Raw genomic sequence first — 13,442 nt, 5'->3', positions numbered from 1 at the left:
GATTGTAACCATATCACATGCGTAAGGTCAGATGTCATCAATCATACAAGCAGAGAGGCAGCAGTTTGTTGGGCAGCCAGCCAGCCAGTCAGCCCAGCAGTCATTCGGGCACACCATCGTCAACGTAATCATCAAATGGAAGGCCATATCCATTCAAATTGGATAAAGCAGAAGACATGAAAAAAGTAGAAAAAAGCGAAAAAAAAGAAAGGAAGGAAAAAAGCCAATAAAGTATTACCGATATACAAACACAGAAGTATAATCCTTGATTGATGTTCATACACAAGTTAAGATGTCCCTTATACTATATAAGGCACTTCATCTTGTGCTGCCTGTATGCGTAAGTCTTTTCTCTTATGAATGATGTGTTGGCTAATGTGCGTGTGTGTGTTGCGCATATCCTTGAGACTGTATTGTGTATATGAATAAAATATGTCTGTGTGTGATGAGAATGAGGTCCATTATCACCATGATGATGATGATGATAATAATATTTTGGGTTGTTTTTCTTATTATAGGAAAATATTTGCTTTACCCCCACATTCACTGTTGGCATTAGTTAATATTCAATTTGAATTGGATTTGCTGTTAAGGTCCAGCAATGTTTGCATATTTAGTTAAAGTCTTTTTGCAAATATTTGGATAACAGGTTTTTCATGCTTAGAAGGATTTGTTTGAACAAACGTAATTGACTTTGAAGGCTAAGAAGATTTTCACAATTTTTGGGCTAATGTGTTAAAAGAACAAGCTCAGATTATATTTGAAATTATTTTTTGTATACGGATAGAGAAAGCAGTTTATGTGCCCATAAATAACCAATGGGGTGAATTAAAGATGCCGAGGAGATGCCAAACGAAATATTCATAGAGAGACTTAGAGTTCTGTTAAAGAAGAAAACACGTACTGCCTGCGTTTGTCGAAGACACCGAAATCATGGAGCGTTCATCGAAAGCAGTAACTGTTGTCTTTGAAAAGGTCGAAAAAGAGTCAGTTATTATGGGAGTAGCAGTAAATGAAGGTGAATCAAAGTTAACGATGTAAATGCTCGAAAAGCTCTGTAATATCAAAAGTTGGGAGAACAGACATCAATTATGAAAAAACAACTAAAAAGGCGTTATGTTCGGCCGGGCCAAACTTTGGATACCCACCACCTCGGGTATATATGCAAACCACGTTTCTTCAAAATCCGGTGAAAATGCATACCTTATGTCCCATAGCAGCTATATAGACATTTGATCCGATTTAGACCAAATACTTATAAGTACAAGTAATTTTTTCAATTGCGCCTTCTATGGGGCCAAGACTTTAAATCGAGAAATCGGTCTATATGACAGCTATATCCAAATCTGGACCGATTTGGGCAAGTTTCAGAAAAATGTCGAAGAGCCTAACACAACTCACTGTCCCAAATTTCGGCGAAATTGGGCAATAAATGTGCCTTTTATGGCCCCTAAACCTTAAATCGAGAGAGATCGGTCTATATCAAAATCTGAACCGATCTGAGCCAAATTGAAGAAGGATGTCGAAGGGCCTAACACAACTCACTGTCCCAAATTTTGGCAAAATCGGACCATAAATGCGCCTTTATGGGCGCAAACTGAACTGAGATGTTGAATGATCTAAGACAACTCACTGTCCCAAGTTTCAGCAAAATCGGATAATAAATGTGGCTTTTATGGGCCTAAGACTCTAATTTGGCGGAACGGTCTAAATGGCAGCTATATCGAAATCTGAACCGATCTGGGCCAAAATGCAGAAATGTGTTGAAGGCCCTAACACAACTCACTGTCTCAAATTTTGGCAAAATCGAACTATAAATGCGCCTTTATGGGCGCAAAACCTAAAATCGAAAGATCGGTTTATATGGCAGCTATATACAAATCTGAACCGATCTGGGCCAAAGTGAACTGAGATGTCGACTGACCTAAGACAACTCACTGTCCCAAATTTCAGCAAAATCGGATAATAAATGTGGATTTTATGGGCCTAAGGCCCTAATTTGGCAGATCGGTCTATATGGCAGCTATATCCAAATCTGAACCGATCTGGGGCAAAATGCAGCAATGTGTTGAAGGCCCTAAGACAACTCACTGTCCCAAATTTCAGCAAAATCGGACCATAAATGCGCCTTTATGGGCGCAAGACCTTAAATCGAGAGATCGATTGTATATGGCACCTATATACAAATCCGGACCGATATGAGCCAAACTGAACTGAGATGTTGACTGACCTAAGACAACTCACTGTCCCAAATTTCAGCAAAATCGGATAATAAATGTGGCTTTCATGGGCTTAAGACCCTAATTTGGCGGAACGGTTTATATGGCAGCTATATCGAAATATGAAACGATCTGGGCCAAAATGCAGAAATGTGTTGAAGGCCCTAAGATGGTGCTACTAACTACAATACCATGTTTTTTGCCACGGCGAAATCTATCAGCCTCAACCCATTACTGGACGTTATCTCGTGGAGGCTAAACTTTTAGACCAAAAATGTCTTCCTTCCCTATCTTCCCATTAAAATCTCCCAGAACGATTTTAATATCATGGGCGGGGCAGTGGTCATATTCACTCTCTAGGGGCTCGTAGAAAATATCCTTGGTCAGCTCGTCTTTGTCTTCCGTCGAGGCATGGGCACAAATAAGGCTGATGTTGAAGAATTTGGCTTTTATGCGGAATGTGGCTAGCCTCTCATCTACCGGAGTAAAGGTGGAGACAAGGTGTTTCAGTTTTCGACCACCACCGATTCCGATCCTACTCGGCATAGATGTTGAAAATCAGAACAGAAGTCCTTGGGCCAAGTTTCGGCCAAATCGGCTGAAAATTTAGGCTGCTAGGGGCTCAAGAAATCATATCCGGGGATCGGCTTATATGGGGGCTATAATAGTTTATAGACAGGTTCGGATCATAGTGAACACTGAAGTTTGAAATCAGAACAGAAGTTCATGTGCCAAATTTCAGGCCAATCTAACAAAAATATAGGACTCAAGAAATCAAAACTGGGGATCGGTGTATATGAAGCCTATATCAGTTTATAGACCGCTACGGATCATACTAAGCACGGGTGTTGGAAGTCAATACAGAAGTCCTTGAGCAAAATTTCGAAAAAAAATTCTGTACAAACGTTGAAGTTTCTAGGGGATCGGTTTATATGTGGGCTTTATCCAAATCTGAACCGATATGACCCAATGAGCTACTGTAATAAGAAGTATTTGTGCAAAATGTCAAGTGAATATCTTTTTCGTTCGACCGCTCTCATGATTTCCAAAGACGGACGGACGGACAGACAGACATGGCTTGATCGACTTATGTCAAGACAATCAAGAATATTTCGTATATGGGGTAACAGATCAATGTTTTGAGGTATTACAAACGGTATGACTAGATTTATATACTCTCCATCCTATGTTGCTGGGTATTAAAATATGCCACTATAGATGCACTGAAGAAAGCCAATGTAGGGAAAATGGATCAAAATTCGGACAGATTATATTCGTGCAGCTTGTAAATCATTTTTTGTCCAACTCAGAGCTGTAGTTAAGACAAAGGGTGGTCATATCGAGCAAAAGGGAATGATACCGAATTTTAGATTACTTCCACACATTTTTGTCATTCGAATGAATAACAAGTAAAAACTTTGGATAGCCACCAACTCAAATAGACATATCAAGCTCATTGTATCAAGTTTGGTTGAAAAATACAACATTTATGAAGCCTTAGCAACTATATCGAAATGTGGTCCAATCTGGACCAAACCCGTCTGGTATGGGTCTATTAAAATTCACTGCCCTTGACCATAAAACGGGAGATTGCTCCATATGGTAGCTATATCCACTTATAGTCTGGTCTACACCATATTCAGGCGTAAAGGGGTCTAATACAACTGATTGCAGCAAATTTTAAGGTTTATACCCTCCAACATCCGCGCCAAATCCAGCTCAGATTGGTCTATAAGATAAAGATCCCTTTTAAACCGACCCTGATTTGACTTTTGGAGCCTCTAGAAGCCATAAATTGTACATAATTGGGCTGAAATTGAGTGTGTGATATCACAATTGTGACTTCCGGTAACAAGAAAAATAAGACCAGATTGGTCCATAAATATATATAGGCTCCATAAAACTCGATCCCTAGAGTTAAGGTCCTATTACCAACAATGAGCCCATTTGGATTTTAAGACTCTAAAGATCTATATAAAAACCACTATCCCAAATAGGCCCACTACCAAAAGATTTTCCATTCATTAAAGTAAGTGCCCGCAAATCACTTTAAACCACACACAACATTGTATTTGTCGTTCACAAAACTTTGACAGCAAGCTGTCACCGCAACATATGCATACAAGCATTTCTGTCATTAACATCTTTATCAGACCCTGCTCAACAATTCTCAAAATTTTCTCGTTGGAAAGTTTTTGAAAACATTTCGTCAGCATTTTGCCTAGAGCACGAAAAGCATAAACTGCCCGTCTAACTGATGGCTCCCTACAGTGTGGCTGAAGTTGACTGCTAAGACAAATTTCAAATTAGTTCTATGGCAAAATGTCTAATATGTATGGTATTCCCGGCACATGCAAACTCTTCCCATTTATCTCGGGAAAAAGCAAGTCATTGCGAATGCCTCTCGACGGCCTTGTTTAGAGAGTTTATGAAAATGCTACTTAATTTATATGACAGCACTCAGTGTTGGTCACGCCGCAGGCAAGGAAGTACGAACGAATGATTGACATGAGCCTAGTGCTGGTAGTTGTAATAGTTTTAGTGTGGTGGTGATAGTTTATTACATGCTTCAAAGTTAGCTCCACTTGCAAATGTGGGCCTTGTGGAGTGTGAAAATGTAAAGTCATGAGTTTGTTGTAATAATTATTCAAACTAATTATGGTTGATTATGACGAGGCAGGTTTATTAAGGAGGGAGAGGAACTAATTGGGGAAATATTTTTCCTGCCAGCATGGATGGGTCCATACATCGGTCGATATCCATTGTAGAGCCCATAAATAGTGAATTTTTACGCCAATTTAAGTAGAATATATGCCATACTCTATATTACGGAGGTGTATATTCAGAAGTCTGAGAATGTATGGACAATGTCTAGTGAGGAAACATTAGAACTACTCATTGATACACATTTCATGGGAAATTCTCCAACATGCAGCGAGGCGGAAAAGGTTGCCATTGGCATGCATTCGTTGAAGGTTATAAGGGAAATTGTGTCTGCGCCGAAAATCCTTTGGGCGGTAAGAAGTTTTGACTTCTTTAAGTGGTCATGCCCTGATGATGTATCACCAGTTGAATAACAAGCTGTGTCTGATAAACTGGTTCCTTGGCTTAGGCTGATATACTTTGCTTATATCAGCATGCCATATATACCTGTGAGATGAAGGGACACAAAGGTTATTTTCATTCCGAAAGCAGGAAAACCTTACCACACGTAGGCGAAAGATTGTCGCCCTATTAGTCTGTCATCCTTTATGCTGAAGACTCTTGAGAGGTTGATAGAAACATATCTTCGGGCAAAGATCTGTGGAGATCGCCTGTTGCAGCAGCAGCATGCATATAGTAAAGGCAAATCCAGTGAAACAGACCTTCATGACCTAGTCGGCTACATAGAGGGTTCTCTCGCTGTCAAGAAATGTACAATGGTAGCATTTCTTGACATTGAAGGTGCTTCCAATAATGTAAAACCGACGTCAATCATGAAGGAGTTGGAGTTTCTAGGCATCAATCAGGCTCTACCGTAAGAAAGTTTACTATACTCTCCATCATAGGATAGGGGTGTACTAATTTCGTCATTCGGTTTGTAACACCTCGAAATATGCGTCTGAGACCCCATAAAGTACATAAGGGTTGCCCAAAAAGTAATTGCGGATTTTTCATATAGTCGGCGTTGACAAATTTTTTCAACGGCTTGTGACTCTGTAATTGCATTCTTTCTTCTGTCAGTTATCAGCTGTTACTTTTAGCTTGCTTTAGAAAAAAGTGTAAAAAAAGTATATTTGATTAAAGTTCATTCTAAATTTTATTAAAAATGCATTTACATTCTTTTAAAAAATCCGCAATTACTTTTTGGGCAACCAAATACTTCAGGAATCTCTACGTACAACAGCAATGTGGACTACCGAAGCGGTCTAGGCGTAAATCCATGTAATACAGACAGTAGTTCTTTTCAGTAGGAGATACAAGTTATCTACAGTGTCACCCGTCTCCTTGGAAGGAGAGAATGTTCCATATACAGAAAGCGAAAAATACCTGGATGTTTGCTGGACAGGATATTGAACTTCAAATCTAACATTTTGGAGAGGGCAAGAAAGGCAACTCTTGCTCTATACACCTGCAAAAGAGCCTTTGGTAAAAGTTGGGGGATTGGACAACGCGTCATGCACTGCGTACATACCGCAGTTGTCAGACCTATAATGCTATATGGTATTGTGGTCTGGTGGACGGCACTTCAAAAGTCCACCTACTGTTTAATAGTCAACCGCATCCCAAGGATGGCTTGTTTGTGCATTCCAGCCGCACTGAGGATGAGACCATTTGATGCACTAAATTGAATCCTATAACTAATCCATTTGGACATTATGCCTAGACAAATTGCTGCGACCATTGCCGTGAGGCTAAGGGAGCTTTCTCTTTGGTCATGTGGCGTCTACGGACACTGTGTTTTGCTTGATACTATGTCCGATGATTTAGGCAGTGTGGATTACACCTTACCTGGGGCGCTTTGTGATAAAAAGTACTGTACCTCTATTACAGATAGAACCGAATGGAACTACGATATCCCTGGTAATATAAATTACATAGACTTCTATGCAGATGGTTCCAAACTACACGACTAGGTGACCTTTGGGGTGTACTCTAAAGATCTAAAGATCTGGAACTGGTCATATTGAAAAGGTTACTCGACCACTGCAGTGTGTTTCAAGCGGAGATCGTTGCAATTAAGAAAGTGCTGGAATGGCTAAGTTATGTTATAACGACGATTGTCATAAATATCTTCTCAGACAGCCAGGAAGCTATTAAATCCCTGGAGAACGTATTTCTGAACACAAAAACCGTCCTCGACTGTCGCAGATCTCTCAAGGAGGTGGGGAACAGTTCAAAATTCATTTGTTTTGGGTGGTGGGCCACAGATATATCCCAGGGAATTGTAAAACGGACGAGCTAGCGATATTAGGAATTACCCTACACATTCCAGGGAAACTGGAGTCTGTGGGTATGCCTCTAGCGACATGTAAACTAAGTTTTCAGGATCAGGCCCCAAGGACAACGAATGATAGATGGTTACAAAGAGCGGGCTGTGAGCATTCCAAATCTATGTGGCCTAATGCAGACTTAAAGAGGTCAACCGCTTTGCTGTCACTGGCGTCATGACAGGTCACTGTCAAATCGGAACACATGCTGACAGACTGAAGTTTGCCAGCAACGACTTTTGCAGAAGCTGTGAGAACATCGAAGAAGAAGAGACTACAGAACACCTTCTCTGTGTGTGTCCAGCACTGGCAGTTAGAATGAGTTCCACTTTAGGTTCTCATATCATTGAGAACCTGTCTGATTTAGCGGATGTGAACGAACGCAAGATGTTGGGCTTTGCTAAAGACTCTTGAAGAAGAGAATCCAGAACACCTTCTGTGTGTATGTCCCGCACTGGTATTCAGAAGGAGTTCTAGTGTAGGTTTTCATTTCTTTAAGAACCTGGCTGCGGATGTGAATATTCGCAAGTTATTGGGCTTTTTAAAGCGATCCTGATGGTTCAACGGTAGGAACGGTAGCATTTTCCTTCTTCTGTTCCTGCGGTATCACAATGGAGGAATTCGTCTAAGTGAGTCTAATGGCTAACCTATGCCATACCCGAACACCTTTTATTGAGATGAACTATCAAAGTGTGTTGGTTTGCCTGCTTGTTCCAAACGGGTACATAGACTGATGGTATAGCACTCAAATGAAATTCCATAGGGAATTAAGTTAGTTTGAAGTTCACCTGATGGTGAAGGAATATGGAATAATTCAACCATATCCACTAATCGCTAGCCTAATTTTTAATTGAAAATTGAAGTGGTGCCCTAACTTATCAGACCTTCCCCGGTTTGCCAACTTCCTGCGTTTTAAACTAATTAGAAATAGTTTTTCCAACAATGTTTGTTAGCGGTCGTGCATGCAATATTTCTCCATTATCAAGTTTCGTATAAAGTTCAGTGGAGTGTGAAGTACGAGGTTAATGTCAGTCATGAGGATGTTAAATGTTGACTTTATGCTTTCCAGTGGCTGCTGTTGCTTTTCTAGATAAACCAAACCGAACTGAGGCAAAACAAGCAAACACTGTAACTACTTACCGTGACTCGGCAGATGGTTTGCAGCCAGGCGCACTTTTCCAGAGACGTGCCAACATGCCCATGTACAGGAAACATATTAATGTCAATGGGGCCACGTACGATGACAGGAAGAATGAGAGCTGCAACAATAACACAAACAAACGAAGAACAAATGAAAACATTGCAAATGAATTGAGTGAAGGAAAATATATTCAAAAGAGGAAGCAACAAGAAATCACGCAAACAAGGGCCCATAGGCAGCTAGAGAGCGCTGTAGAGGAGATAAGGAAAAGCCAACACTTGTTGATCCATTACAATATGCCCGGTCATTCATACATATTAAATTTGTTTATGTGTGCCTGACAAGTAGAATAATAATTTGTGTTAGTAAATGTAAATAAGCCAATATGTTTTTGTCTCTGTGTATGTGTGTGTGTCTCTCTATAGTGGTTGTCCATTAAATTCTTGTAGTATACATTGGCAAATACATGTTCGCAAGTACGTATACGCCCCATGGTCTGAGGGTGGCTTTAATTATATGCCTGACTGTGACAGATGGCTGTTCATTGCAGTTCTTGCATTGGCTAAAGGCTATGGGCTAATTAATGGCTTTTCACAGAATAGTGGTTAACCATGAATATAAGTTTTATATGTTTTCTTTAGCAAGACAAACAATGACAATAATTATGGTCTTGGTGAAACCACAAGGAGTACATTAAATTATATGATAATAATAATAATAAATGTATTGCGGTTTGCAAGGCGTTGACTCATCAACCCTTTGACAACTTTAAACACTGTCAACTTTCGAAAAAATTTTAATTACTAAAATATGTCCCAATAAAGGTTTCGACCCATAAATGGAGATACTTACACCACTTACACTTACACCATCTCATGATTACAATTGCCCAAATGCAGATCAGATAGGGCCATAAATACTACATATTACATATACCAATTTACTGATGAACAAACATTCCATTAAGGAACAGCGGAGATACTGGTACCCCGGTTTCTCTACTGAGACTTAAAAGCCAAATTTTTTGCCTCTTTTGGCTGTAATTGGGTGTGTGGAGGACATCTATACACTCACATCAAATATCGCACAGATATATTCACATATATGAACTGATCCCCTGAATTTGCTTTACTAAAGCCCCTAATGATGTGCACATTTAAACTCTTTGAAATCTTAAAAAAATCCAGATATTAACTGAGAAAAATGGTGTATCCATTTAGAAGTTCAAAAATTCAGCCCAGCCGTGTGTCATCTGGTTTTGGCATAGGCGGAGCGATGAGGACTACGCCCACTTGGGAACTGGAGACTATTCTAGATATTCGACCCATTGACATACAGATTATGTGTGAGGCGGCCACTGTGAGACTTAAGGCAATGGGAGAATGGAGTGAGGATGGGAGCAGCTCATACCATTGCGGTATAATTGAGGCGACGATAGGAAACCTGGAAGGAAGAGAGGAGGTTTCCGATCGGATACCTGAGATGAAGCTTGAAGGCGAGTGCGAGGCACTCCTGCCATCGGCACTGTCTTGGATTGACGGAACCTTAGTATTGTCATCAGGAAGATCATGTTACACGGATGAATCAAAGCTAGAGGGCAGAGTGTGCCTGGGGGTTTACATTGAGAACCCAGGGGCTGAGGTCTGTTTTAGACTGCCTGACCATAATACAGTCCCTTGCAGGCGGACATCCGGGCGATCACGGAATGCGTGCGGTGCCATAAGGGCAATAACAACCAGGACGGTAAGGTCACGAACAGTCTTGCAGTGTAAGAAGAAGATTAACGCCTTTTCTTAGGATGGCAAAATCTGCATCGTTTGGGTGCCGGGCCATAACGGAGTAAGAGGAAATCAAAGGGCAGATGATTTGGCGGTGAAGGCCAGAGGACTGCCGTCAATAAACTTGGTTAACCCGAAGCCTTTCGGGTCGACGAAGTCTGAGTTAAGGGTGTGGGCGACGAATGCGCATGCAACATTGTGGAATAGCGAAACGGTCGGTGGGACGGCGAAAATCCTATGGGGGGATCCAGATCGTGAGAAGACGAGGGTATTACCGAAAGGAAGCAAGAAGGAGGTCAGTATAGTTATTGGTATCATAACGGGACACATAGGACTACGAGCTCACTTATGTAAAATCGGTGCGGCAAGTGATAGCATGTGTAGGGTATGCGGGGAAGATGATGAGACGTTGGAGGATTTCCTTTGTCATTGCCCGGCTTTCGCGTCCAACAGATAGCGGTACTTAGGTCGAGACACAATAGCAGACATGAACCAACTTTGGGGAGTGGTATTGTAAACAATTAAGGATTTTGTAAGTAGCATGGAATTCCTAACTTAAAATTTTCTTTTTAGAGGTTACTTTTTTAGTATTTAGAGCGCATATCAAGCCGATTACTGGCTTAGGTGTATGTCCATAGTGGCATGGGGCGAATTAATATCTGCACCCTCTTTTTAACCTAACCCAACCTAACCTGCTGCACCAATAGAAATTTCGCTTCAATAAATTTCCAATGTCATTAAATAGGCACCAATCAACTTTGCGTTATTTCTGTTGTCTTTGTTGTGTGTTGTTGTTAGACATTTTCACTGGGAATGAAGTCAGTACTAAGCTTAAGTGCGAACTTCTAGGGTTTCGTCTTGAATGAAGCAAATACTCAATTTTTTTTTCGAAGGATGAAAATTAAAGTCCGCAGGGATATTCATTAATTGATAATTTTAGTCACATAAATCACAAAAATGTCAAGAAAAGGATTTTAGCATGTTCGTGCACTCATTTAACATAAGTAGATAAACTTTGATACTAATAGGGTCTTGTAAGCATTTAAAGCTGGCGGCCTCATGTACCTGGCTAAGTGAATTCGTGTGTATCTTCAATTTATCAAAAATGTCAGCAAAAAAAAAAAAAAAAACAGAAATTGTTACACCATCGCTTCTATTTGTTTGTTTTCAAAGACAACTCATTAGAGCTCCACATTAACCTAAATACCGAATTGTGTTAATTAAGAGTTTTGCTGATAGTAAGCCTTCAGTTTTTGATATAAATATCCTCTGCCATTTTGTATCCCTCTCCCCCACTCTTTCCACTAATAGAACATCCAAGCTTTTAGTTAATTTGACAGAAATTTATGAGAGAACAGAAACGAACATCATCACAGCTGGAGGTTATACGTTATGTGATGTTAGGTGCTCTATAACAATTGCTTCTTTTTGTTGTTGTTGTTGTTGTTATAACCATTTCCTATTTCCGCTTGATGAAAATTCATGTTGCCTTCGATTTGTCTCTTTGCGCATCTCTGTCCGTGCTTTTGGTTTCCTACCGTTCGAAGGTTATGTAAATATTTAAATTAATTTCCATTGTTCCCCTGACCGGGGAAGCAGTGGGCGACAAAAATTTGTCATTGCCAGTATCGTTCGATGTGTCCACACCTGTCACTGTGGTCCATGCTTGTCTCTCTCAATGGGAGACACCCTGATAGAGAAGATTTTGTTTGACTTCAGCCATAGAACGACTATAAAAACCAATAAAAAAGTAATAAAATTACATCAAACGCTGTGTGCCGCGAGGGAAGAGTTCAATTAATAAAAATTAACGCAAGCGGAGTCAATGCAAAGTCAACAGAGAAAATTCCTGCAAAGAAAGTAGTGGGGGATATACAGTGAGGCTAAAGGAAATTTCCTAGTGAAATTGAGAAAACAAGAACTTGTTTGCATTAATAGAAAAAATAACACACATTTTAAAATAAAAACAAGTAAGCTAAGGCAAAAGTCATGCATACTTGACTATATAATACCATACAATAACCCTATAAATATAATTTGGCCAATATCATTATCAAATCGAGCTATGCATATACAAAAGAGTGTCCCAAAAACCAAGTTTTTATACCCATCACTCACTTTATCCTACCGTTTGCAACACACGGATATATCCATTTCCGACCCCATAAAGTATATATTCTTGGTAATCATAACAAGTAAAAAGGCATTAATTTCGACCGGGCCGAATTTGGAATTTGGTTTAGGTTTAGGTTTAGGTTTAGGTTTAAGTTTAAGTTTAGGTTTAGGTTTAGGTTTAGGTTTAGGTTTAGGTTTAGGTTTAGGTTTAGGTTTAGGTTTAGGTTTAGGTTTAGGTTTAGGTTTAGGTTTAGGTTTAGGTTTAGGTTTAGGTTTAGGTTTAGGTTTAGGTTTAGGTTTAGGTTTAGGTTTAGGTTTAGGTTTAGGTTTAGGTTTAGGCTTAGGTTTAGGTTTAGGTTTAGGTTTAGGTTTAGGTTTAGGTTTAGGTTTAGGTTTAGGTTTAGGTTTAGGTTTAGGTTTAGGTTTAGGTTTAGGTTTAGGTTTAGGTTTAGGTTTAGGTTCAGGTTCAGGTTCAGGTTTAGGTTAGTTAGCCTATTTGCACAAAAAATGTCTCTTATATAGCGCTGGTCCGTCTTATACACATTTATACCCTATGGGGTTGAAAGTGGATATTTCGATGTGTAACAAAACGAATTGATAAAAGGAATATACCCCCGTTCTTTGGTAGTTGTTGTAATGCAGTGCTGATGAAAACTCCATTACGTCTACCTTTATAGTCATCTAACCTTTCTTTTCCTAATTTTAGGGTCATGTAAAAGTCATTAAATTACTGAACTTTTTTATTGATTGCCTAAAACATGAGCAAATTCATTGTCAAAATCAGATAAAAATGCCATTAACTAGTTTTGTCTAGAAACCAAACAAGGGCTCTCTCTTCATTTACAATGCCAAATGGTGAATAAACTGTGAAAATTTGCTGTTGTTGTTGGAAGAATGCAATAAAAAATAGCTACCGTACCGCGAATACAAACCATTGCCATGGCTAGAGGCCAAAAGCAAGTAAAGTAAAACTCGTTAAATGACATTTAAAAGTGAAATTGTCAAATAAAATGTAAAGCTGGGGAAGGGTATGAAGCTGGATACATTGGAGGCGTCTGTTGCCCATATATCCATCAACGAAAGCCTATGGGGGAAAAACGAACCGCACACGCCAAAAATGATGAAATCTTCAGACCATGTCGAAGTCATCGTCATCGTTCTGCCATCGATTCGCCAAACAAAACAAGCAATCGTTGAAAGCAAATAATCAAATGGCAGT

General features: G+C 39.7%; 1 protein-coding gene across 1 annotated transcript in view; it reads right to left on the bottom strand.

Annotated features, from left to right (window-relative positions):
• LOC106082032 (allatostatin-A receptor) overlaps positions 1–13,442 on the bottom strand; it is a 223,334-nt gene that overhangs the window by 40,035 nt on the left and 169,857 nt on the right. The window contains exon 5 of the mRNA XM_059366898.1: positions 8,330–8,448. Within this exon, the coding sequence (XP_059222881.1) occupies positions 8,330–8,448 (119 nt within the window). The remainder of the gene's footprint in view (positions 1–8,329; positions 8,449–13,442) is intronic.

Source organism: Stomoxys calcitrans, chromosome 4, assembly GCF_963082655.1.
Source record: "Stomoxys calcitrans chromosome 4, idStoCalc2.1, whole genome shotgun sequence".
NCBI classification, from domain to species: domain Eukaryota; kingdom Metazoa; phylum Arthropoda; class Insecta; order Diptera; family Muscidae; genus Stomoxys; species Stomoxys calcitrans.
This window is presented reverse-complemented; position numbering and strand designations above follow the sequence as displayed.